Source organism: Anolis sagrei, chromosome 10, assembly GCF_037176765.1.
Source record: "Anolis sagrei isolate rAnoSag1 chromosome 10, rAnoSag1.mat, whole genome shotgun sequence".
Classification (NCBI taxonomy): domain Eukaryota; kingdom Metazoa; phylum Chordata; class Lepidosauria; order Squamata; family Dactyloidae; genus Anolis; species Anolis sagrei.
The window spans coordinates 23110378-23138121 of NC_090030.1; the positions used below are offsets into that span (position 1 = coordinate 23110378).

The 27744-nt window shown below is 44.3% G+C and overlaps 1 protein-coding gene across 3 annotated transcripts in view; it reads left to right on the top strand.

Annotated features, from left to right (window-relative positions):
- The window catches only part of DOCK11 (dedicator of cytokinesis 11), a 155433-nt gene that overhangs the window by 42118 nt on the left and 85571 nt on the right, over positions 1–27744 (top strand). For all 3 annotated transcript variants that reach the window (XM_067471638.1, XM_060756079.2, XM_067471637.1), the window contains exons 3-21: positions 2379–2468; positions 2566–2648; positions 3340–3409; positions 3879–3974; positions 6748–6882; positions 6984–7161; positions 8302–8381; positions 9779–9862; positions 11586–11726; positions 12359–12559; positions 13039–13161; positions 16242–16324; positions 16486–16608; positions 18511–18587; positions 18682–18872; positions 19565–19630; positions 21893–21985; positions 25634–25757; positions 26009–26130. In XM_067471638.1, the coding sequence (XP_067327739.1) occupies positions 2379–2468; positions 2566–2648; positions 3340–3409; positions 3879–3974; positions 6748–6882; positions 6984–7161; positions 8302–8381; positions 9779–9862; positions 11586–11726; positions 12359–12559; positions 13039–13161; positions 16242–16324; positions 16486–16608; positions 18511–18587; positions 18682–18872; positions 19565–19630; positions 21893–21985; positions 25634–25757; positions 26009–26130 (2160 nt within the window). The remainder of the gene's footprint in view (positions 1–2378; positions 2469–2565; positions 2649–3339; positions 3410–3878; positions 3975–6747; positions 6883–6983; positions 7162–8301; positions 8382–9778; positions 9863–11585; positions 11727–12358; positions 12560–13038; positions 13162–16241; positions 16325–16485; positions 16609–18510; positions 18588–18681; positions 18873–19564; positions 19631–21892; positions 21986–25633; positions 25758–26008; positions 26131–27744) is intronic.

The following is a 27744-nucleotide window of genomic DNA, read 5'->3' on the forward strand; positions in this document are numbered from 1 at the left end:
ATTTGTTGTGTCAGGAGCGACCTGAGAAACTGCAAGTCGCTTCTGGTGTGAGAGAATTGGCCGTCTGCCAGGACGTTGCCCAGGGGATGCCTGGATGATTTGATGTTTTATCATCCTTGTGGGAGGCTTCTCTCATGTTCCCGCATGAGGAGCTGGAGCTGATAGAGGGAGCTCATCCGCCTCTCCCCGGATTTGAACCTGCGACCTGTCAGTCTTCAGTCCTGCCAGCACAGGGGTTTAACCCAATGCACCACCGGGGGGCTCTACTATATATATATACTATTGATGTTTCCAATACTTACATACCATACACACACACACACAAGTATATAATACTTACTTATAACAGTAATAATAGGTGATCATGCATTTTTTTTTTGCATGATCTGCTAAGAACGCATGATCCACTCTACAGCATCAATGCACCTAAGGGTTTCCTTTATGTTGCTGGAAGCTTTGGTGTCCTAGCTCTTTTGTTTTTAAAGAAAGTATGCAACGCAGGCAGCAACTGTAATGCGCACCTTTTGGGGACAAATGGCAGAGTGCAATTTTTGCCGCTTTATTTATTTGTTGTGTCAGGGCAACCAGTCAATTATATTAGATTTCTAACAGAACAAAGCAAACAAACAGACAAAATACAAAATGTGTGAGTTTGGTAGTTGATTAAATGTCCTTTGACCAGTATCTGGCCACTTGGAGTGCTTCTGGTGTTGCTGCAAGAATGTCCTCCATGGTGCATGTGGCAGGGCTCAGGTTGCATTGCAGCAGGTGGTCTGTGGTTTGCTCTTCTCCACACTCGCATGTCGAAGATTCCACCCTGTAGCCCCATTTCTGAAGGTTGGCTCTGCATCTCGTGGTGCCAGAGCGCAGTCTGTTCAGCGCCTTTCAAGTCGCCCAGTCCTCTGTGTGCCCAGGGGGAATCTCTCCTTTGGTATCAGCCATTGGTTGAGGTTCTGGGTTTGAGCCTGCCACTTTTGGACTCTCGCTTGCTGAGGTGTTCCAGCGAGTGTCTCTGTAGATCTTAGAAAACTATGTCTGGATTTCAATCGTTGACGTGCTGGCTGATACCCAAACGGGATGAGCTGGAGATGTCTCTGCCTTGGTCCTTTCACTATTGGCTGCCACTTCCCGGCGGATGTCAGGTGGTGCAATACCAGCTAAGCAGTGTAATTTCTCCAGTGGTGTGGGGCGCAGACACCCTGTGATAATGCGGCATGTCTCATTAAGAGCCACATCCACTGTTTTAGTGTGGTGAGATGTGTTCCACACTGGGCATGCATACTCAGCAGCAGAGTAGCACAGTGCAAGGGCAGATGTCTTCACTGTATCTGGTTGTGATCCCCAGGTTGTGCCAGTCAGCTTTCGTATGATATTGTTTCTAGCACCCACTTTTTGCTTGATGTTCAGGCAGTGCTTCTTGTAGGTAAGAGCACAGTCTAGAGTGACTCCCAGGTATTTGGGTGCGCTGCAATGCTCCAGTGGGATTCCTTCCCAGGTCATCTTCAGAGCTCGGGATGCTGCTCTGTTCTTGAGATGAAAGGCACATGTCTGTGTTTTGGATGGGTTGGGGATCAGCTGGTTTTCCCTGTAATAGGCAGTAAGAGCACCTAGAGCTTCGGAGAGCTTCTGTTCTACCATCTCAAAGCTCCCTGCTTGAGCAGTAATGGCACGATCATCAGCATAGATGAAACTGACCCTTCTGGCAGTGGCTGGTCATTTGTGTAGATGTTGAACATGGATGGAGCAAGCACACTCCCCTGAGGCCGTTCTTCTGTTTCCGCCATCTGCTTCTCTGGCCCTGGAACTCAACAAAAAAGCTCCTGTTTTGTAGCAGGTTTCCTATGAGGCGGGTGAGGTGGTCGTCCTTTGTGATATTATACATTTTTCTCAGGAGGAGGCGGTGGTTCACAGTATCAAGGCTGCTGACAGGTCTATGAAGACAGCTCCTGTGATCAGCTGCCTTTCAAAGCCATCTTCTATGTGCTGAGTCAGGTTCAACACTTGCAGCTTTTGCCTTTTCTGAAGCCAGCTGGCTGTGGGATCAGACATGGGTCTATTTTTTTCCGTAAGTCTCTCCAGAACTTTGTAGAGGTGGCACAACAGCTGTGCATGATATTTTTGCCCCTGTGCATGATATTCGGCAGCAGAAACTTGGTTTCAGGGTTTTGAAAATTGAGGTGCGCATCAGATTTGGTGGCACATGAGACCCGAGTCAGTACTGGCATATAGTGACCCTTGACATTTGCTTTTGTTAGAGGCACACCAGCAAAAGTGGGAAGCCTGTGGTCCTTTTTTAATTTCGGTTTCCAGCAGTTGCTCAGTCTTCTGTGATTCCAAGAACCGAGAACTGAATTCAGTTGCTTTCTCTGCCCTTCAAGGTCTCTGTTGTACGCCGCCAGAGGAGGACGGTCCAGTCGACGGTGCCAGACGATGCCCTGAAAAAGGCCCAGAGCCTCTTTGTCCAAGAGGTGAGAACCTTCCCACTTGTGGTATTCCATAGGGATGCCAATGAATGGCGAGTGTGCCAAGCTGTAGTACAATTCCTACTTTCCCCCCCTTCTTTAGTGTATCAGAAGCTACAGCTCCGACTGGCATGTCGTGAACTACAAATACGAGGAGTACTCTGGGGATTTCCGGATGTTGCCGTGGTAAGCGCGTCTAGAATCAGAGAATCATAGAGTTGGAAGAGACCCCTAAGAACACCCAGTCCAACTCCTTTCTTTCTTCCAGGCACAAAAAGAATAATCAAAAACCCCTGACAGATGGCCATCCAGCCTCTATTTCAAAGCCTCAAAAGAAGGAGCTTCCATCGACTCCGAGGCAGAGAGTTACACTCTTGAACAGTTCTTATGGTCAAGAAATTCTTCCCAATGTTCAGTTGGAACCTTCTTTCCTGTCATTAGAACCCATGGGTGCAGCCCAGAATCCTCTCAGTTTTCTTCTGGGTGCATCTACACTATTGGTGCAATCCTGGATGCTGTAGTTTGGACTCTTTGGTTGCGAGAGCTGGAGAGCTTGTGAAACTACACATCCCAGGACACCGTAGCATTCATTCTACAGTGTAGATGAAGTGTGGAGGACCCTTCTCTATCTCTTGACCATTTCTTAAAATGCAATTATTGTTATTCCTCTTAACAATGATTCCATCAATTCCACTCCTCTTCCATGAACTATGCATTATCCAGCCCTCTTGTGTGAAACAATGCCTTTTTGGCTTCTCCAAAAGTCACCCAAGGACACTAAATAATAATAATAATAATAATAATAATAATAATAATAATAATAGTAGTAATAATAATAATAATAATAATAATAATGCTCTCCCCTGTGCTTTCTCAGCAAATCCTTCCGGCCGGACAAGATCCCAAGCCATGTGTTCGAACTCGATGAAGACTTTGAAAAAGACGAGGTGAGAAGGAGGTGAATGGGACTCCCACTTCCTGAAACACACTCGCTTTTCATCTGGCACTTTCCTTCCAAACTTTAGTCCTACAGATCATCAAAACATGGGTTCGAATGGTGCAAATCTTCACGTGCCATCAGGTTGCAACTCCCAGCATTACTCTCTATTGGCTTCCTCAGCTAAGAGTCTTAGGGGCTTCCATGAACTCGGGAAGTCCATAAAACGTCCATTTCTGCCTTTAAAATAGTGGTAGAACTAGCAAATTTAACCCACTGAAAGTTGATTCTGTGCTCAGTACTGGGTGACAGACTCCAGCTCAATATTGCGGTCTGGTTACTTTTGAAAGAGCTCTCCAAGGTGCTGGGCCTATTTTCCAGGGCAAGGTTCAGCACCTTGGAGAGCTCTTGCTGATCTAAGTCTCTGAAACCAATTTTCTTTGGATGGCAATACCAACAACTGTCTCTCCCTTTGCTAGGATTCCTCATCTTTATGTTCGCAAAAGGGTGGCGTGATCAGACAAGGCTGGCTCTACAAGGCCAACGTCAACAGCACCATCACAGTGACCATGAAGGTGAGACGCTCTCTGCTAGCACCTATAATGTATTGTCCGATGTTTGTACCCATTGTCTGTGAGCATCTCTTTGGAAACCGTAAGCTCATAGCTTTTGGACTGACACCACTCCATCGACCACCTCTTTGAGTAGCATTCCTCTCAATGACCCTCCAGAAATGCTTTGAAAAATATGATGAGTGATTACTGTGTTGGCCTTAAGAGAAAAATCCAAAAATATTTGTTAGTTGCCTCCCAAAAGGTTCAAGCTTTTGAGATCTTGAGCTCTCTCCATCAAGGGTGGTATTGCAAGAAGTGTTCTGGGTTGGAGCATTAAGTTGATCTAAAGTCATGGCTTTGACCATTAAATTATGGCAAAGGATCGGTCTAGATTGACCTTGTCATCCCTTCAAGCTCTAGGTTTGTCTCTGTGAAGTGACTGGAGGTGATTTTATATATAGCTGGCCTTCCATAGCTTAGAGAAACAGGGAGAGAGAGAGAGAGAGAGAGAGAGAGTTACATCCCCCTGTATCCATGGATTTAGCATCCATGAATTCAACTATCCACAGCTTGAAAATATTCCCCCCAAATTTCAAAAACAAACCAGATAGATAGATAGATAGATAGATAGATAGATAGATAGATAGATAGATAGATGGATGGATGGATGGATGGATGGATGGATGGATGGATGGATGGTAAAGTCATCCCCCTGTATCCATGGATTTAGCATCCATAGATTCAACTATCCACAGCTTGAAAAGATCTTCCCCAAATCCCAAAAGCAAAGTAGATAATGATGGATAGATAGATAGATAGATAGATAGATAGATAGATAGATAGATAGATAGATAGATGGTAAAGTAATCCCCCTGTATCCATAGATTTAGCATCCATAGATTCAACTATCCACAGCTTGAAATTATCTTCCCCAAATCCCAAAAGCAAAGCAGATAGATAGATAGATAGATAGATAGATAGATAGACAGATGAATCCATAGATTCAACTATCCACAGCTTGAAAATATCTTCCCCAAATCCCAAAAGCAAAGCAGATAGATAGATGGTAAAGTCGTCCCCCTGTATCCATGGATTTAGCATCCATAGATTCAACTATCCACAGCTTGAAAATATCTTCCCCAAATCCCAAAAGCAAAGCAGATAATGATAGATGATAGATAGATAGATAGATAGATAGATAGATAGATAGATGGTAAAGTCATCCCCCTGTATCCATAGATTTAGCATCCATAGATTCAACTATCCACAGCTTGAAATTATCTTCCCCAAATCCCAAAAGCAAAGCAGATAGATAGATAGATAGATAGATAGATAGATAGATAGATAGACAGATGAATCCATAGATTCAACTATCCACAGCTTGAAAATATCTTCCCCAAATCCCAAAAGCAAAGCAGATAGATAGATAGATAGATAGATAGATAGATAGATAGATAGATGGTAAAGTCTTCCCCCTGTATCCATGGATTTAGCATCCATAGATTCAACTATCCACAGCTTGAAAATATCTTCCCCAAATCCCAAAAGCAAAGCAGATAAATAGATAGATAGATAGATAGATAGATAGATAGATAGATAGTAAAGTCATCCCCCTGCATCCATGGATTTAGTATCCATAGATTCAACTATCTACATCTTGATTTTTTTCCCCAAATCCCAAAAGCAAACCAGATAGATACATGGATAGATAAATAGACAGACAGACAGACAGACAGATAGATGACATCATTTTAAGTGTATACCATTGGAGTTGAGTATGTATGGATTTGGGTATCCATGGGGAACTCTGGAACAAGACACACTATATATTCCAAAATGAGGCCCAAAGTGGCTTATGATATAAGTTAAAGTTTATATTATTATTACTGTTATTCTATTTATTATGTTTCTTTGTACCCTGCTTTTTCTCTCCACAAAGAAACTCAAAATGGCTCCAAAAGACATTAATGAGTTGTTGAAGGCTTTCATGGCTGGAATCACTGGGTTGCTTCGTGTTTTCTCGGTTGTACAGCCATGTTCCAGAAGTATTCTTTCCTGACGTTTCGTCCATGTCTATGACAGGTATCCTCAGACCTCACAACCTCTAAGGATGCCTGCCATAGATGTGGATGAAACATCAGGAGAGAATGCTTCTGGAACATGGCCATGCAGCCCAGAAAACTCACAGCAACCCAGTGATTCTGGCAGGAGCCCCCGGTGGCGCAGTGGGTTTACCCCTTATGCCGGCAGGACTGAAGACCGACAGGTCGCAGGTTCGAATTCGGGGAGAGGCGGATGAGCTCCCTCTATCAGCTCCAGCTCCTCATGCGGGGACATGAGAGAAGCCTCCCACAAGGATGATAAAAACATCAAATCATCCGGGCGTCCTCTGGGCAAAGTCCTTGCAGACGGCCAATTCTCTCACACCAGAAGTGACTTGCAGTTTCTCAAGTCGCTTCTGACATGACAAAGAAAAAGTGGGTCTGGCCATGAAAGCCTCCAACATCTCATTCTATTATTATTATTATTACTATTATTATTATGATATTTCACTTTCATCTCTTAAAGGAGACTCCCTTTGCCATAGCATCAAATTCCTAATAATATTCCTCTTGGCTGGTAACAGAAGTGGTGAAAACTATTAATACACCTCTCCCTTTTTAATGTTAAGATACCCTAAATGCCGATGAGCTGAATGCATATCGACTAGTGAAGGAACGCTAAAGGAGCAGATTTTGTTTTCAGATATTGAATATGCCTTTTTGCATGTACTTTTTTCCTTATTTGCATCTAGGTCTTCAAACGAAGGTATTTCTACCTCACCCAGCTCCCCGATGGCTCTTACATCCTCAATTCCTACAAGGACGAAAAGACCTCCAAGGAATCCAAAGGATGCATTTTCCTAGATTCATGCATCGATGTGGTCCAGGTAGTGATGCTCCCAAAGAGGTCTTCCCCTGCAGTACAAATAGAGTAAAAATGGATTCCCCGTCTCAGCTTTTGCTTGGCTTCCCTTTGGCCTTCTCGCAGTGTCCAAAGATGCGGCGCAACGCCTTTGAGCTGAAGATGCTGGACAAGTACAGCCATTACCTGGCAGCTGAAAACGAGCAGGAGATGGAGGAGTGGCTGGGGACCCTGCGCAAGATCATCCAGGTGAATGCGGAGAGCCTGGTGCAGGAGAAGAAGGAGGCCGTGGAGGCCATGCCAGGTGAGCACCCAAAGCAAAGCCAACAAAGTCCACCTCCCTGCAAGCAGGAGGTTTCCTCCCCTGGGAGGAACCTTCCCCCATCTTGGGGCAACTTGAAGGCGAGCTGCATATTTCCTTCTAGCATGGGATTCCATGCATGATCATGTATTCCCTTTGGGGGCATGAAGCGTAATGGGTTGGGGAAGATTTGGCTCACAAGCAATATGTGGCCCTCCTGCTATATTCCGGTGCATCGCAGTGCACCACTCTCTCCCTCTGCCTTGCACTCTAAGAATCTATCTATCTATATCTATATCTATATCTATATCTATATCTATATCTCTATCTCTATCTATCTATCTATCTATCTATCTATCTAGAGAAGTAGTGCTACCCCTCTATTCTGCCTTGGTCAGACCACACCTGGAATATTGTGTCCAATTCTGGGCACCACAATTGAAGACAGATATTGACAAGCTGGAATGTGTCCAGAGGAGGGCGATTAAAATGATCAAGGGTCTGGAGAACAAGCCCTATGAGGAGCGGCTTAAGGAGCTGGGCATATTTAGCCTGAAGAAGAGAAGGCTGAGAGGAGACATGATAGCCATGTATAAATATGTGAGAGGAAGCCACAGGGAGGAGGGAGCAAGCTTGTTTTCTGCTTCTTGGAGACTAGGACGCGGAACAATGGCTTCAAACTACAAGAGAGGAGATTCCATCTGAACATGAGGAAGAACTTCCTGATTGTGAGAGCTGTTCAGCAGTGGAACTCTCTGCCCTGGAGTGTGGTGGAGGCTCCTTCTTTGGAAGCTTTTAAACAGAGGCTAGATGGCCATCTGTCAGGGGTGCCTTGAATGAAATATTCCTGCTTCTTGGCAGGGGGTTGGACTGGATGGCCCATGAGGTCTTTTCCAACTCTTTGATTCTATGATTCATACAGTCTTTCTAATGTTCAGGTGGAATCTCCTTTCCTGTCATTGGAACCCATTGCTCCAAGTCCTAGTCTCCAGGGCGTGTGGGATAAGGAGAGACAGGAATGTGACTCCTGCTCTTTGAATGGGAAACTCTTGGTCGGGTGCCATCCTTTCCCCTCCAAGTTTCCAGCATCACTGCGTTTGGAAACTGAGCCCTTTCCTGCATCTGCTTTTTGTGTCTTTGCAGAGGATGACTCCACCAGCCAAGGAAAGTCGGAGAACATCCTGGAGAGCTTGGAGCGGAGCATGCATCCGGAACTCATGAAGGTAGATTTGGTGGGAAAAAGTCGGGAGGACAAAGCTTTGGCCCAATGCCTTTCCCCTCCCCTTTGGACCGTTCAGCCAAAAAAGTCCTGTACAAATCCATCCAGGTTCAAAGAAACAAGCAGATTGCTCCTGTTTCTCTCTCCCCAGACTCAAGTCTCAATGGAAAACTTTCCTTTTCCAAGACATCTTGGCAATATGGGAAGTAGGGAGTAGACATTTTAATTTTGGAGGGATTTATTTTGCCACTTTGGAAAATGTTTTGCCCATTTTCAGTTTGGAAACGGCCAGTTTCTTTGTTTTCTCTGGCCTGCATCCCATCCCAATCAAAAAGTTTCCATTTCCAAGTGAAGGTAATCTTGGCCATATGGAAAACATCGAGCTCCTAATGTACAGACCCAGCAGTTTTAATTTTGGAAGATTTTTTGGAATTTTCAATTTATTGAAGGCCATTGTCTTGCCATTTCCATCTCTAGATATTGAAAGAAAAGCTTTTTGTGGTAATCCAAGAAAGAGAGAAAATACACAAAACAGTCCAGTCCAATCAGAAAAAGGTTACTCCTTTGCATTCCCAACCGATCACACTGGCTGTGTTGGCTGGGGGATTATGGTTGATGGGTTCCATGGGCAGCAGTGGCTTTTGCACCATTAAAACTTGTGCGCCAGTTGTGCCCGTATCTTGGGAAGTCAGACTTGGCCATGGTGGTCCATGCTCTTGTTACATCTAGAATAGACTACTGCAGCGTGCTCTATGTGGGGCTGCCTTTGAAGACTGTTTGGAAGCTTCAAATAGTCCAACGAAAGACAGTAAAGTTAATAATGGGAGTGGCATACAGGGAGCACACAATTCCCATGTTGCATCAGCTCCACTGGTTACCAGTTTGCTACCGAGCACAATTCAAAGTTCTGACTATGACCTATAAAGCCCTAAATGGCCCTGGCACAATCTACCTGCCCCCGGCGGTACAGTGGGTTAAACCCCTGTGCCGGCAGGACTCAAGACCGACAGGTCGCAGGTTCGAATCCGGGGAGAGGCGGATGAGCTCCCTCTATCAGCTCCAGCTCCTTATGCGGGGACATGAGAGAAGCCTCCCACAAGGATGATAAAAACATCAAATCATCCGGGCGTCCCCCCAAGCAACATCCTTGCAGACAGCCAATTTTCTCACACCAGAAGCGACTTGCAGTTTCTCAAGTTGCTCCTAACATGACAAAATAAATAAATAAATAAAATCTATGTGCCCGAACGCATCTCCCTCTATGAACCACCATGGAGACTAAGACTAGTTTTTTGCAAGATTGTGGCTCCTTTCGCCCTCCTGAAGGCAAGGGTTTTGCTAATATCAGGGACTTTGCTTGCTTTGACCTTCCACTGAAGCCAATGCTTGTTTCCATTTCAGTACGGAAGAGAAACGGAGCAGCTGAACAAGCTCAGCCGAAACGACGGGAGGCAGAACCTCTTCTCTTTCGATCCAGAAGTGCAGGTCCTTTGCATCTCCTAAATATATTTATTTGTTTATTTATTTACAGCTTTTATATTCCGCCCTTCTCACCCCGCAGGGGACTCAGGGCGGATTACAGTGTACACATATATGGCAAACATTCAATGCCAATTTTTGACACACAAACATATACAGACATACACAGAGGCTATTTAACTCTTTCTGGCCGCCAGGGGAGCTGTCGCTTTCATCACTGATGAAGCACTTCCGCATTCCCCGCATGCTTCCTCACTGGAATGCTTTGCTGGAGTCTTCTTTATGGCCTCATAAATTAGTTTATTTAGCATCCCCACACTTTAAGGTGGTACCTAATTTTCCTACTTGACAGATGCAACTGTCTTTCGGGTTGCAAAGGTCGACAACAGGCTACACAATTGGTTGGAAACCCACTCCAACCTGGGCTGGCTTCGAACTCATGACCTTTTGGTCAGAGTGATCTTAATGCAGCTGACACTCAGCTGCGCCACAATCCCAGTGCACACACACATTATACACATTACTTTAGCAAATGTATGCTTTGCCTCTTTTCCGCCCAACCAAAGAAAGGTCCTGATCCAAAGATCAGAGATGAGTCAATTGAAATGGGATGCAACACAAAGGAAGAATAGATGGGGAGGGAGAAGGAAGAGAGAGAAAATCTCTTGGCTCTCTCCCATTTTATTTTCTCCACTTTGCAAAACCAACAACAACAATCCTTGTCATCTATGGGAAAAGGAATCCAAATGCAGTCCAAAGTGATGTCCATCCTTGGCCTTCCTTACAAACATTCCGATTCCATCAACCACAGGAGGTGCAACTACACTGTAGAATTAATGCTATTTGAGACCACTTAAGGTTCATTGCTATGGAATCCTGGGGTTTGTAATTTGATGCGACAGAGAAGACCTTGCCAAACTACAACTCCCATGATCCCATCACATTGAGGCATGGCACTTCAAGTGGTGTCAAACTGCACTCATTCTCATTCTGTAACCACGCTCTGGTTACATCCCATATAGACTACTGCAACACTCTCTATGTGGGGTTGCCTTTGAAGACTGTTCGGAAGCTTCAAATGGTCCAACGTTCGGCAGCCAGGATACTGACAGGAAGGAGCGGTGCTCAGGGAGCATACAACTCCTATGTTGCGCCAGCTCCACTGGCTGCCAGTTTGCTACTGGGCACAATTCAAAGTGCTGGCATTAGCCTATAAAGCTCTAAACGGTTCTGGCCCAACTTACCTGTCCAGACGCATCTCCTCCTATGAACCCGCTAGGATGTTAAGAACATTGGTCCCGCCTGCATCACAAGTACGTCTTGTGGGGACGAGAGACAGGGCCTTCTCAGTGGTGGCCCCTCGGCTATGGAACACCCTTCCTACAGAAATTAGATCGGCCCCCTCCCTGTTGGCATTTTGGAGGAAAGTGAAGACCTGGTTGCTCGAGCAGACATTTGAATAGGCAGTGTATTGAATATAGGAACACGGAACAACCGATTATGAGATTGGATCTTGATTCTACCTATGAGACGCTAATGAGATGTTATAGTTATGTTTAACTGATTGTTTATTATATCATTGTTTCTAACTATTTTATGATGTTGAGCATTGAATTTTGCTATTGTTAACCGCTTTGAGTCACCCATGGGCTGAGAAAAGCGGTATATAAATAAAGTAAATAAATCAATAATAAAGCACTGCTCTAAAGGCATCTTCCTTCTTCCTCAGAGGCTGGATTTCTCCGGGATCGAGCCGGACGTGAAGCCGTTTGAGGAAAAATGCAGCCAGCGCTTCCTCGTGAACTGCCATGCCTTGACTTTCAACCTTGTGGCCCAACTGAACGACCAGGCGAAGGATCCGCCAACAAACGTATGCCATCTTGGAGCCATTTTTATTATGATTTCTATATTGTTAGAAAACCTCCAGAGGGGTAAAACATCTAACATGGGGCTAAACAGTGAGGCATCTACACTGCAGAATTAATGCAGTTTGGTACTACATTAACCGTAATGCAGTTTGCCTCTCTGGTTGCATCTACACTGTAGAATTGATGCAGTTTGGCACCCCTTTAATTGCTATGGCATCCTGGATGTTTTAGTTTGGTGTGGCACTAGAGATGAAAGGCCATGTCAAACTACAACTCCCATTATTCCACGCAGCAGTTCAATTGATGCCAAAATGCATTAATTCTACAGAGCACATGCACTAATGCAGGCAGGCATGGGCAAACTTTGGCCCTCCAGATGTTTTGGACTACAGCTCCCACAATTCCTAACAGCCTACCGGCTGTTAGGAATTGTGGGAGCTGCAGTCCAAAACACCTGGAGGGCCAAAATTTGCCCATGCCTGCACTAAAGTGTTCGAGTTACCACTCTGGGGATTCTGGGATTGGTAGTCGTGACCATTGTCAGAAGTGGTGGACCTTGCGATGTTATCTAAGGATGCATTTTCTATATTATAATAAGGTCAATAAAGCCAGCCTTCCTTGCATTATTATGCAGGTAGAGCCGTTTTTCCTCAGCCTGGCTTTGTTCGATTTGAGAAACGGTTGCAAGATTTCTGCGGATTTCCACGTGGATTTGAACCCGTCTCTGGTCCGAGAGATGCTGCCGGAGGTCTCCGCTCAAGATCCTGGAAATAGCCCCCTAAACAACCACTTTTTGGACAAAGTCACAGAATCGTGTTTGCACTACGTCAAGCAGGTAAGGACTTTGGGATCTATGGCATCTTCAAGATACTACTCTTGGATTACTTCCCATCCCCGCTTTGTCTTATTCCCTGTATTCTTTTGGTCAGCAAGTTCAGCAGGAAATCCAAGTTTTTGAAAGCCAGCCATTATCTGAAAATGTATTGTAAACATAGGTATAAGGCACGTGATTTGGAGCTGTAAAAAAAAAGTGTTGATACACCCAAGGTTAGCATTGTTATTCTTACTTTAGTGCCATTGGAAAATTCAAGGAATGGTCAGTTCAAATATTGCAAGTTTGGAAACTTTCAGTTCTTTGCAAAAAGATTTGGATCCCATGGACTCACCCTGGAGGACCTACTGATGCCTAGAGCAGCTTCCTCCCAGCTCTGCCATTCCTCTATTGATCAGACTGACGCAGGCTCCCTGGTGTCTGAGACGCCTCTGATGTGCTTTGTAGGTTCTGACGCCCTTCTCTGTCTCTTTTCCGTGAAGGGGGTCTTCTCGGTTGCCAACCCTCACCCAGAAATCTTCCTGGTGGCCCGGGTGGAGAAGGTCCTCCAAGGGAGCATCACACACTGTGCGGAGCCATATATCAAGAACTCGGACCCTGTAAAGGTAGGTGAGGCAAGGGAGAGAGACTATTTCCTCTTTTAAAAACTTCTTTGCTGTCTTATACAGCTTCAGTTTCTTCTTTTATATTTCCTGGGACTTTCTGTGTGCCGTTAAACCATTGTACTTTATATCACAGGTAATGAAACACTCTTGTATATAACAAAGTAACACAGTTTATTTATAACTTCTGGCTCCAACGCTTGTGGTTACCTTTGTGTTTTGTTGCAATCTTGAGGCTTACAGTCAATATCATTTACTTGGTTAACTTTTCTGAATAAACTATCAATGTTTCATATTCACAATCATGTTACTTCCTTTACACACTCTTGACTGAATTATATTCTGAACTAAGGCAACACTAGCCTTCTTTATGTTCCTTAAAACTCAAGTTCTATTTAACTAACTGCTTCTCTATATCAGAAGTCTTTAACACATCTTCATAACTGCTTATTTCTATCAGGCACTCAAAAACCAACTCTCCTCTTCACACACAGATTCCTAACTGTCATTTTCAAACTCCCTCACTCTAACTGCCTCTTTCAGAACCTTGGCTCCACCCCTTTGGAATGTTCAGCTTTGCTCTCCCCAACTGTCATTTTGGCCTAGCAGCCTTTTCAAATCCTGGGTCTAAACTAATCTGCATATGACCAATCGGCTTCACATATGCAAATGAATCCTATCTCTGCTGTTGCTACCCTGTCTGTGCCTATTCTTCCCTATCTGCCATATGTAAACATAGAGCTATACATCAAAACTTTAACATAGAGTAGCAATTTCACTACAGTAGGTTATGTCACAGTCAAGTTACAACTTGGTCATTAGGATGGGGGATGCATTATGGGTGCCAATACCCTTGCAAGAATGACCCATTTTTGTCTGTTCGGCAATTCATTGCAGGACAAAATACACCTTCCTTGCTAACTTCCTAAAGCTTATGTTACGTTTCTTATGCATCAGATAAAACATACATTTTACAAATGTGAGCAGGTGACAGTACAATTTAAAAATGCATCCAAAATGCATTCCATATGCTTGATAGTGATTGTACTTCTGCTTTCCTGAGATTTATGCTACACTAGCTAGGGGACCCAGGAATGCCCGGTGTGCTGGTACAACTGTACCAGGAGCTCTTACTTCATTTTCTTTCTATTGAGTGTTTGCATGTATTCCAAGGTTCCATGCATTTTGCATTAAGGTGGTTTCCCTTGCTCTGCAATTATAGGGCCAATGACCTGTCAGTCATCATTATGTTCTTTAGTTTCGCCCCTTTCCCCAGGGTTCTGGGAGGGAAAAGAAAGACTTCAGGCAGTCTTTCAGTTTTGGAAGCCCAGTTACAGGACGTGAGCTTTCCCCACCTGTAGAGAAGCTTCGTTTCTCACAACATCTGGAGGAAACAGCCCTAAAGCTTCTAAGTAAAACAGTTTTACAGCACAACCCTTGTTGGGGTTAAAGATACAGATCCACATCATTCGTGGAGAAAATCCAAAAGGACTCCAGCTGGAAAATCTACAAGGTCCTGGCTGGTAGGTCTACTCGGGTAACCAGAAGCAATTGGAGCCGGGAGTAGGGCCCACATCAGCAGAGCCTAGAAAACAGATTGCTCGGGAGGGGTCAAAAAAGGTTTTCCTTATTAAAGAAAGAAATAGTTCTCCAAACAAGGTGCCCATCAGTTGATTCAAAGTCTTGAAGCATTTGTTTAATTTGTTGAAGATCTAAGAAGTATTTGATTGTTTGTTGAAGACTTAAGCAATAATAAAGGACTTTGTTAAATCTTTCAAGCTTCTAAAGACTCTGTATAGGAAAATCCTTAGGGCCTCTCAGTCGAGGCACCCCGGCTTCCCACTGGGCAGAAAGAGCACGTCCTGTTCAAAAGCCAACTGCTATAGGCCCAGCGCGTGAAAGCACATCCAGAGAAGAACCCACAAGAACCTAGTGATTTCAGCCATGAAAGCCTTCGACAATACAGCACACCCAGTTATTAGAAGAAGGCATTGTTTGTTTTGGGATGTTAGGTAATAAGTTTGGTCCAAATCTGTCGTTGGCTGGGTTCAGTTCTCTCTGGATAATGGTGAACTACAACTACAACTCTGAAGTGACTGGATTGACCTTGAAGGAGCTGGGGGTGGCGATGGCCGACAGGGAGCTCTGGAGTGGGCTGGTCCATGAGATCACGAAGAGTCGGAAATGACTGAACAAATGAACAACAACATTGCCCAGATTCCCAGGGCAATCAGCCCCAAACTCTGCCAGTATTCACAGTTGGTCTTGTTGGGTCTGTGTGCCAAGTGTGGTCCAGATCCAACGTCAGTTGGGTTCAGTGCTCTCTGGATAAGGGAGGACTACAACTTCCTGATTTCCAGGGCAATCAACCCCAAACTCTGCCACTATTCACAGTTGGCCATGTTGAGTCTGTGTGCCAAGTTTGGTCCAGATCAAATATAGGTTGAGTGCACCCTCTGGATTTTGTTTTCTCCTGTCCATCTGTTAGGTCTCCAAACCTAACAGATGGACCTACAACTCCCAAAATCAAGGTCAATTCCCACAAACATCTGCAGTATTTTCATTTGCTCACGGGGGTCCTCTATGCCAAGTTTGGTCCTGGTCCATTGTCAGTGGGGGTCACTTATAGGGCAGTGTAGATCCACTCCCAGACTTTAATCGCCTTGAACCATGGCAGTGAAAGAGGAATAATAATAATAATAATAATAATAATAATAATAATAATAATAATAATAATTGTTATTTCTACCCCGCCACCATCTCCCCGATGGGGACTCGGAGCAGCTTACATGGGGCCAAGCCCGTACAACATAATACAGCAATAAAATCAAAACATATACAGCAAACAACAACAACATTATCAAAATGACATTCAAAGAAAAGAAAAAAAATAATGAAACTACATTAATACTACTGTGTAGATGCAACCCTAGATGAGCATCATGCTGAACCATTTTGACATACCCTTATGTTTACTTCTGGATTTCATGACATATTTTCTGCTTTTGGAGTTTCCCTTGGGCCCCCAAAACATCTCGAAGCATTTCACTCCGATCTGTCCTCAGGCGTCTTGTTTCTTGCAGACGGCACAGAAGGTCCACAAGGTTGCCAAACTGGTCTGCAGCCGCCTCGGACAATACCGGATGCCGTTCGCATGGGCTGCCCGGTGAGTGCATTTTGGACATGTTTCCCTGTCTCCACTGCAAGCTAGAAGGGGTTACAAGCTATCCAGTCCGCTCCGGTTTTTAGTCCAAACTTTTAGGAAGCGATTTGCAGACATTGTGTTCTCTGTTGTATGTTATAAACTCCTTGTTTTCCTTTCTCCAGACCAGTCTTTAAAGACTCTCAAGGAACGTTGGATCTAGATGGGAAATTCTCTCCTCTCTATAAGCAGGACAGCAGCCGGCTTTCAATCGAAGATTTGCTCAAACTGTTGGCGGAATATAAGAAGTAAGTGATTGGAGAAACCACAGCTGGTGCCTGGAAAGCATATGACTATTGTTCTCCTCCAAATGGGGGTGCAGCTACACTGTGGAATGAATGCAGCTTGAAACCACTTTTATTGGCTCAATCCTATGGAATTCTGGGAGTTATAGTTTCACATAATGGGGGCTAGAATCCTGTTGGTGGTTACGTTTATATTGATGGATGGTCCCTTTTTTGGGTAAGTCAAAAAGCAATCTGTCTTGGCTGCAAAGAGAAAGGAAACCATAACACCATAACACAGTATCTAGGGGCGCATCTACATTGTAGACTTAATTGAGCTTGAAACCGGTTTTATTGGCTTGGTGCTATGGAATTCTGGAAATTATAGTTGTCAGAGTCAGCGGAAGGAATGCTAGATCAGCAGACACTGAGTTGCAAAATAAGGACTCTGCAGGCTTTGAGTTACAAAAGAAAACTAAGTTTACTAAGCACATTCAACAGACACGTCTTACTACAGCGAGCTAGAATTCAGGAACTAGTCAAAACGAAAGCCTCTTCACATCTGCTTATCTTCTCTTGCTGAGACAGGATACTACCTTCTGTTCCCAGCAAGAGCAAACCTTATCTTACTTTCTCCAGTTCACTTAATCACAGCCTCATAGAATAAACCTTCTGCACAGCATTTCTAATTCATAGTGGCATCCATATTGGCAATACATAGAAGCACATTTAAAACACATACATAACTAAATTAATCCTGACAATAGTTTCACATAATGGGCTGGGATCCCGTTGGTGACTCTGGTTTATATTGATGTATACTCCTTTTTTGGGTAAGTCAAAATCAGTTTGCCTGGGCTGCAAAGGGAAAGGAAACCATCTAACGGCACATCTACATTGTAGACTTGATGCAGTTTGACACCACTTTTACTGGCTCAATGGTATGGAATCCTGGGAGTTATAGTTTTGCAAGGTCTTGATCTTTTATCTGCAGGGAGAGGTGAGTGATACATTCATTATTGTTGTTGTTGTTGCTGTTGTTGTTATTCTCTGTCCAAGAGGGCTGGTGTCCCACCATACTACAGATCCCAGAATACCTTGGCAGTTAAAATGGTGCCAAACTGCATTGATTCTGCTGCACATTCCCATTATAGGTTGTTGTAGGTTTTTTCGGGCTATATGGCCATGTTCTAGAGGCATTCTCTCCTGACGTTTCACCTGCATCTATGGCAAGCATCCTCAGAGGTGCTCACTACCTCTACCTCACTACCTCTGAGGATGCTTGCCATAGATGCAGGCAAAACGTCAGGAGAGAATGCCTCTAGAACATGGCCATATAGCCCGAAAAGACCTACAACAACCCAGTGATTCTGGCCATGAAAGCTTTCGACATTCCCATTATACTTGCTTTTAATTAGAATCATAGAATCAAAGAGTTGGAAGAGACCTCATGGGCCATCCAGTCCAACCCAATGCCAAGAAGCAGGAATATTTCATTCAAATCACCCCTGACAGATGGCCATCCAGCCTCTGTTTAAAAGCTTCCAAAGAAGGAGCCTCCACCACACTCCAGGGGAGAGAGTTCCACTGCTGAACAGCTCTCACAGTCAGGAAATTCTTCCTCATGTTCAGATGGAATCTCCTCTCTTGTAGTTTGAAGCCATTGTTGGTTGTCCTAGTCTCCAGGGAAGCAGAAAACAAGCTTGTTCCCTCCTCCCTATGACTTCCTCTCACATATTTATACATGGCTATAATGTCTCTTCTCAGCCTTCTCTTCTTCAGGCTAAACATGCCCAGCTCTTTAAGCCGCTCTTCATAGGGCTTGTTCTTCAGACCCTTGATTATTATGAGCTGCTTTTAGAGAAAGGGGAAAAAAATCTGTGAAATAAATACGTAAATAATTGCTTTATTTTCTTATTTATATAGGCCGGAGAAGACGAAGTTGCAAGTGATACCCGGCCAGTTAAATATTACGTTGCAATGTGTCCCGTTGGACATTCCAAGTAAGGGGTTTATATTTGGGAAACCACGAGCTTTCCAAAGTTTCAGCTTGGAGAAAAGGTTAGATATGGATAATTATTCATACTTGATTTCCAGATTGTCTTACGGCGTCTTATGTCCCCATCAAACCCTTCGAAAAGCCGGATCCCGGGGGTGAAGTGGCCGTCGAGGTGGAGGAATTCGTCCCTGAAATTGCAAAGTATTCCCACCCTTTCACTGTCTACAAGAACCAGCTCTACATCTACCCTTTGCATTTAAAGTACGACAGCCAGAAAACCTTTGCCAAGGTGAGAAAGAGGGAGGGCAGGAAAGAAGGAAAGACAGAAGGAAGGATAGAAGCAAAAAGCAAAGGAAGGAAAGAGGTAATGAAGGAAGAAAGGAGTGAAAGGGAAGGAAAAGAAAAAGAGAGGAAGGAAAGAGGTAGAGAAAGAAGGAAGGAGAGAAAGAAAGAAAAAAAGGGAAGGAAGGAAGGAGGAAGCAAAGGAAGGAGGGAAAGAAGGAGAGAAAGAGGGAGGGAAAGTTGGTCACAGCAACGTGTGGCGGGTACAGCTAGTAAATATATAAAGATATAGATTTAAAATATAGACTTGAGATGAAAAGATATTAAGATCATCCATAGCAATAAAAATGTAAGTTTAAATCCACTGGTTAAACTGACCAACAATGTTTGCGTTGCTGTGAGTTTTCTGGGCTGTATGGCCATGTTCCAGAAGCATTCTCTCCTGACGTTTCGCCCACATCAATGTCAGGCATTCTGCATGAATTGTTTACTGTTTACTCATAGATTGGTTTACTGTGTAACTTATAAAAAACAAAATTGGATGGGTAGATTGCTAAGGATTGAATTCCTCAAACTACAAATCCCAGCGTTCATTTAAAGAGGATTCAGACTACTATTTATGTAAGGCAGTGAACATTCCAACAAACTTTTTGCTTCAGAGTTTAGACTTTCTTCTCGCTTCTTTTTTTGCCAATCCAGGCGAGGAACATTGCAGTCCGGGTGGAATTCAAAGACTCCGACGAAGGGGACTCCAAAGCTTTGAAGGTAGATTTTCAAGCAGCATTTATGGAGTGGGGTTTCATATATTGCATGAAATACGAGGGGCGTTCATTAAAGATTTCACCTGACCCACTTCTATTTATCACAGGACGCTGAAACCGCTCATGCGTAATGATATAAGTCTCTATAGGTTATGTGCCAATTTACAACTCAGAACTCATAACGTTCTTGATTTTGGAGGTGCTGAAGTGTTGTGAGGTTTGAGACTAGACCCAGTGGAAGGCAGAGCAGTCCTCAAGTTCCTTTCCTTGAAAGGCCACACACCAAAGGAGACATTGGATGAGATGAAAGAGGTTTGTGGTGATGATTCCCCATCATATGATGGAGTCAAGAACTGGCATCGTTCATTCCAATGTGGTTGGACTTTGGTACAAACAGCTCCAATTCCAGGGTGACCCCACTCTGCTATTGATGAACACACCATCCAGCAAGTGAAGGTTGCCATTTTGGAAAATCGCCATTTAACCATTCGCCACCTAGCCCAAAATGTCAAGATGAGTATGGGGTCCGTAGAAAAAAATCACCCAAGACCATCTTCACCTGCATAAGGTATCCGCTTGCTGGGTCCCCCAGCTGCTCACACATTTCCAGACGCAGGAACGAGTTGAATGTCTTCTGTCTCTCTTGACAATGATGTGCCATGGAAACCATTAGGACTTTTTCAACAGATTGATCATACAGGATGAAAGCTGGGTCCACCACTCTGATCCTGAGACAAAAGTCCAGTTGATGCAATGGAACCCACCATCTCCAAAGAAGACACATACCCAACTCCCCCCCCCCCTCTCTTTTTTTTTTCATAGTTTTTATTGTATTGCCGAAGGCTTTCATGGCTGAAATCACAGGGTTGTTATAGGTTTTTGGGGGCTATATGGCCATGTTCTAGAGGCATTCTCTCCTGACGTATCGCCTGCATCTATGGCAAGCATCCTCAGAGGTAGTGAGGTCTGTTGGAACTAGGAAAAGAAGTTTATATATCTGTGGAATTACAAGAGACAACTCTTGTCTGCTGGAGCTAGGTGTGAATATTTCAACTGACCAGCTTGATTAGCATTTGATGGCCTGGCAGTGCCTAGGGCAATCTTTTCTTGAGAGGTGATTAGATGTCCCAGATTGTTTCCCTCTGTTGTTTTGCTGTTGTAATTTTAGAGTTTTTTAATACTGGTAGCCAGATTTTGTTCATTTTCATGGTCTCCTCCTTTCTGTTGAAATTGTCCACATGCTTGTGGATTTCAATGGCTTCTCTGTGTAGTCTGACATGGTGGTTGTTGGAGTGGTCCAGCATTTCTGTGTTCTTCAATAATACGCTGTGTCCAGGTTGGTTCATCAGGTGCTCTGCTATGGCTGACTTCTCTGGTTGAAGTAGTCTGCAGTGCCTTTCATGTTCCTTGATTCGTGTTTGGGCGCAATAGTTTTTATTGCTGTTTTAAGTTAGGGCTACACATAAAATAGGGTTGGGTTTGAGGAAGGAAAGTCGTAGGGGTGGCAGGGTTAGGGAGACAAAGCTACTGGGTATCTGTAGAATGGAATTGATGCAATGGAAGCATCATGCAATGGAAGCATGGATGCAATGGATGCAATGGAAGCATCATGACACACCACTTCCAAAGAAGGCACGTGCTCAACTCTTGGCAGGCAAGGTCATGCTCACAGTATTTTGGGACTAGCACGGAGCAGAATTGATGGATTTCCTAGCAAAGGGTCCCATGATCACTGGGGCTTACTAGGCTTCCCTGCTGAAGAAATTGAGGGAGGCCATCCAAACCAAGAGACAACGTTGCATGCTCACTAAAGGTGTCTGCTTTCTGTAAGACAATGCACCAGTTCACAACTCACCCGTTGCCCAAATGGAAGCATGCTCCTGTGACTGTGATATTCGACCGCATTTCCCTTATTCACCTGACCTCGCACCATTGGACTTCCACCTCTTTCCAACAAGGAAGTTATTTTGGAAAGGAAGCACTTTTCAGATGACAAGACTCTGATTTCTGAAATCACAACGTCGCTTTTGGAGCAACCTGTTGACTTCTACAAGCGAGGTGTTTACAATTGCTTAAAAAGATGGGAGAAGTGTGTGTCTCTAGGTGGCACCTACGGAGAGAAGGACTCGCAACTGGGCCAAGTTTCATTGCTCTCAGTCCACAGGAAGTGGGTCAGGGGAAATCTTGAATGATCGCCTCTCATAGTTATCCTTTTCCCAAAGTGTTTTTTCCATTGGCCCTGATGGATCTGCATTCTCTCTTGCAGTGTTTCTATGGGAAGCCTGGGGGTCCACTTCTGACCTCAAGTGCCTTCGCTTGCGTCTTGCATCATAATCAGAACCCTGAATTTTATGACGAGGTAAGAGCAATCGAACCCTTTAATCCATTGCATCTATAACTCTCCTTTGCAGACAAAGTCGCTTTGATCCGTTCTGGGCTGGACGCCACATTAAATGCAGTCTCTGTGGATGTGACACAAGCACCTGCTTGTCCTATTTTGATGGATTCTTTTCAGTTTGTGAAACCCGAGGATGTGGACAAGATACTTGGAGGAATGAGGCCTACCACGTCCATCCTAGACCCCTGCCCATCCTGGCTTCTGAAAGAGGCCAGAGGGGGATTGGCTGAGTGGGTAACGGTGGTGGTTAATGCCTCCCTTCGGGAAGGCACGATTCCAGCGAGCCTAAAACAGGCTATTATAAAGCCGCTGTTGAAGAAACCATCACTGGACCCCACCAAATTTGACAACTTTCGGCCTGTTTCCAATCTTCCCTTCTTGGGCAAAGTCATGGAAAGCGTGGTGGCCTCACAACTCCAGGTATTCTTGAGAGACACGGATTATCTGGATCCGGCACAGTCTGGTTTCAGACCGGGACATGGTACCGAGACGGTCTTGGTCGCCTTAGTGGATGATCTCCGCCGGGAGCTAGACAGGGGGAGTGTGTCCCTGTTGGTGCTTCTGGACCTCTCAGCGGCCTTCGATACCGTCGACCACGGTATTCTTCTGGGACGCCTTGCAGAGATGGGCCTTGGGGGCACCGCTTTGCGGTGGCTCCAGTCATTTCTGGAGGGTCGTACCCAGAAGGTGTTATTGGGGGACTCCTGCTCAACACCACAGCCTTTGACCTGTGGTGTTCCCCAGGGCTCCATACTGTCCCCCATGCTGTTTAACATCTACATGAAGCCGCTGGGTGAGATCATCCGGAGTTTCGGGGTGCGGTGTCACCTGTACGCAGATGACGTCCAACTCTGTCACTCCTTCCCACCTGCTACTAAGGAGGCTGTCGAAGTCCTGAACCGGTGCCTGGCCGCTGTGACGGTCTGGATGAGGGCGAACAAACTGAAATTAAATCCAGACAAGACAGAGGTACTCCTGGTCAGTCGCAAGGCCGAACAGGGTATAGGGTTACAGCCTGTGCTGGACGGGGTCGCACTCCCCTTGAAGGCGCAGGTTCGCAGCTTGGGTGTGACCCTGGACTCGTCGCTGAGCCTGGATCCCCAGGTTTCAGCGGTGACCAGGGGAGCATTTGCACAGCTTCGGCTCGTGCGCCAGCTGCGCCCGTATCTTGGGAAGTCTGACTTGGCCACGGTGGTACACGCTTTGGTCACATCCCGCCTCGACTACTGCAACGCTCTCTACGTGGGGCTGCCCTTGAAGACGGCCCGGAAGCTCCAGCTAGTCCAGCGCGCGGCAGCCATGTTGTTAACCGGAGCGGGACGCAGGGAGCGCACAACGCCCTTGCTGTCCCAGCTCCACTGGCTGCCGATCAGCTACCGGGCCCAATTCAAGGTGCTGGTGCTAACCTACAAAGCCCTAAACGGTTCCGGCCCAAAATACCTTGAGTACCGCATCTCGGCCTACCAGCCCACGAGGACCTTGAGATCATCCAGGGAGGCCCTTCTCTCGGTCCCGCCTGCCTCACAGGCACGCTTGGCGGGGACTAGAGAGCGGGCCTTCTCGGTGGTGGCCCCCCGGCTGTGGAACTCCCTCCCTGCTGAAATTAGACAGGCGCCCTCTCTCATGGCCTTCCGTAAGGGCCTGAAAACCTGGCTCTTTGAAAAGGCCTTCAATTAAGTGCTATGCTTTGGAACGACCACTGGAATGGACTATGACTACGAGACTGATTGTGACCCAAACAAGACGAAGCGGATTTTTAGCTTAATTAGCTGTGTGTTAGTTAGATGTGTGTTATGACCCTGAATTTATTGTAATTGTTGTCTTTATGTTCTATGTTTTGTACACCGCCACGAGTCGCCTTCGGGCTGAGAGTGGCGGTTAACAAATGCAAATAATAAATAAATAAATAATAAATAAAATCAGCCATGATGCAGATAGCATTTGTTCTGGTCCCAAGTAAAAACACAATTCTTCCCCGAAGCCAATATTTTAATGCCAATCTGTATTCATTTGTGGTTTAATTGCAATTGAACCATCTTCTTTTCTCTTGTTAAGTGGTCTAATGGACTTTCTAGGCACTGCAGAACTGTATCACTTTGGTTCCGCTTTAATGGCTATGGCGTCATCCGTTGGATTCATACGTTGTTAATTAGATTACTCTTCTGACTCACCAGACTACAAATCCCATCATTCAATTGGATGAAGCCACAACAATTAAAGTGGAAGCAAATTGCTGTAATTCTACAGTGTTGCCATGGGCAAACTTCGGCCCTCCAGGTGTTTTGGACTTCAACTCCCATACTTCCTAGCAGTTTAGGAATTATGGGAGTTGAAGTCCAAAATACCTGGAGAGCCGAAGTTTGCCCTTGGCTCGGATAAACCCTCATTATTTTTTAATGTGGTTTTAAATGGATTCCATTGCTGTTTATAGTATGTGTGAGAGAGGATATGTAAATATTTTAATATATGAAAGTAATATGCAAATGATAATTGAGATATAAGATAAGAATGCAATATGACTAAGGTTGGATCTACACTGCCCTATAATCCAGTTTCTGAATCCAGATTGTCTGCTTTGAAATGGATTATATGGCAGTGTGGACTCCTATAATCCAGGTCAAAGCAGATCATCTGGATTCAAAAACTGGATTATATGGCAGTGTAGACTCACATAATCCAATTCAAAGTACAGTATATTCTGGCGTATAAGACTACTTTTTAACCCAAGAAAATCTTCTCAAAAGTCAGGGGTCGTCTTATACGCGGGTGTAGTCTTATGCATGGCAGTTGTCTTAACTCTATATTTTAACTGGAAAAGTTGGGGGTCGTCTTATACGCCCAGTCGTCTTATATGCCGGAATATACGGTAGATCATCTGGATTCAGAAATTGGATTAAGATGGCAACGTATACTCACATAATCCAGTTCAAACCAGATCATCTGGTTTCAAAAACTGGATTATATGGCAGTGTAGACTCATATAATCCAGTTCAAAGCAGATCATCTAGATTCAGAAATTGGATTATATGGCAGTGTAGACTCATATAATCCAATTCAAAGTAGATCATCTGGATTCAGAAATAGGATTAATATGGCAACGTATACTCACATAAACCAGTTCAAAGCAGATCATCTCGTTTCAAAAACTGGATTATATGGCAGTGTATACTCATATAATCCAGTTCAAAGCAGATAATCTGGATTCAGAAATTGGATTAATATGGCAATGTATACTCACATAAACCAGTTCAAACCAAATCATTTGGTTTCAAAAACTGGATTTATATGGCAACATAGACTCACATAATCCAGTTTAAAGCAGAAAAACTGATTTATATGGCAGTGTAGACTCATATAATCCAGTTCAAAGCAGATCATCTGGATTCAGAAATTGGATTATATGGCAGTCCAGATCCAGTCTAAAACCAAGGCCATTTGTTTTGGATCTAATACTGAACAGGAAATAAGTTTAAGGATGTACAAAATTGTGTCCGCTGATGGTGATCCGTGTTCATGAATCCATTGCAATATTGGTCTTTGCCCTTGATGCTTTGAAAGTGCATTCCCAAAACGCAACTGGCGCACCCATCTCTCATGCTGTCATTGTAGATTAAAACCGAGCTCCCCATCCACCTCCATCCAAGGCATCATTTGCTTTTCACCTTCTATCATGTCAGCTGCGAAGTCAACACAAAAGGGGCCGCAAAGAAGCAGGACGCCGTCGAGGCGACAGGTACCATTGCAGTTCGAACCCAGGCCCTCTTTCCTTCGAGTTTGGGTGGGAATCCAAAAGAGAGGAAAGCATCTTGATTGCACTATGTAACACAATCTTTGTTCCTGGGTTGTTCCTTTTGCCAACATTTGGCATTTTTGTTGCCTAGATGAAGTATCTGGGGTTACTTTGAATTAGCCCTCATCACATGGGGTACTTTCCATAATCCGAAAAGCGTTCTCATCCTTCCTTGCAAATTGCTGTCTTTTCAGTGGGCTTTTCCTGGCTTCCCTTGCTGAAGGATGGTCGGATCCTGACCTCAGAGCAGCACCTCCCTGTTTCAGCCAACCTGCCCAATGGATACCTGAATGTCGGGGACAGCGAGGCACGGAAGGCAAGGAGACAGAGGGATATATATCTATATAAATAAAAATGTAATGTTTGTTTGTGGGATTAACATAACTCAAAAACCACTGGATGAATTGACACCAAATTTGGACACAAGACACCTCTCAGGCCAATAAGTGACCATCACTCATAAAAAAACTGGAAAACACAGCAGAAGAGACATTACAAGCCAAAAAATACATTACAATGCATGTGCAAAACCACATATACACATATACAGAAATACACACACACACATATACACATATATACACACACAAAACACATACACACAGACTGGGCCACAGCAACGCGTGGCAGGAGACGGCATATATCTATATAAATAAAAATGTAATGTTTGTTTGTGGGATTAACAGAACTCAAAAACCACTGGACGAATTGACACCAAATTTGGACACAAGACACCTAACAGTCCAATGTATGTTCATCACTCAAAAACATTGATTTTGTCATTTGGGAGTTGTAGTTGCTGGGATTTATAGTTCACCGACAATCAAAGAGCATTCTGAACCCCACCAATGATGGAACTGAAGCAAATTTGGCACACAGTTCTCCCATGACCAACAGAAAATACTGGAAGGGTTTGGTGGGCAGTGTCCTTTGGTTTTGGAGTTGTAGTTCACCTACATCCAGAGATCACTGTGGACTAAAACAATGATGGATCTGGACCAAACTCTACATGAATACTCTATATGCTCAAATGTAAACACTGGTGGTGTTTGGGGAAAATAGACCTTGACATTTGGGAGTTGTAGTTGCTGGGATTTACAGTCCACCTTCAATCACAGAGCATTCTGAACCCCACCAACGATAGAATTGGGCTGAACTTCCCACACAGAACACCCATGTGGGCCACAGCAACGCGTGGCAGGGGACAGCTAGTCTATATAAATAAAAATGTCATGTTCGTTTGTGGGATGAACATAACTCAAAAACCACTGGACGAATTGACACCAAATTTGAACACAATGCACCTCTCAGGCCAATGAGTGACCATCACCTATAGAAACACAGCAGAAGAGAAATGACAAGCCAAAAAAATACATTACAATGCATGTGCATAACCACATATATATACGCAAACACACATATATGCACATATATAGAAATACACACACACACATACACATATAACATACACACAAATCACATATACACAGACTGGGCCACAGCAACGTGTGGCAGGAGACGGCGCATTATATATATCGTTAAGGGCAGTGGGATGCATGTTACTTCTGTTTACCTTGGCTTGGCTCCGTATTTTTCATGCAGTGGTTATATCAAGAACTACAATGTGTACAATTCGTCAACAAAGAATGTCAGGTATTCCTTGCAATGTTTGTGATTTATGGATATGAACACACCAAGGCGTGCATACATTTTCCGAAAATATGCAAAGATCCCATCTGTGCAACCCAAATTGAAGTGAAGACCTGAGGGAAATCATTAATGGCATCAAAAAATTTTGCTCCACTCATTCTTCTCTACTTCAGCATTTGGACTATTGGGATTTTATTATTCTATGCAAATGCACCCAGGCTTGAAAATATTCAGGATATTCATTGTGTCTTGGTCCATTGCAATCTGGTTTGTTGGTTTT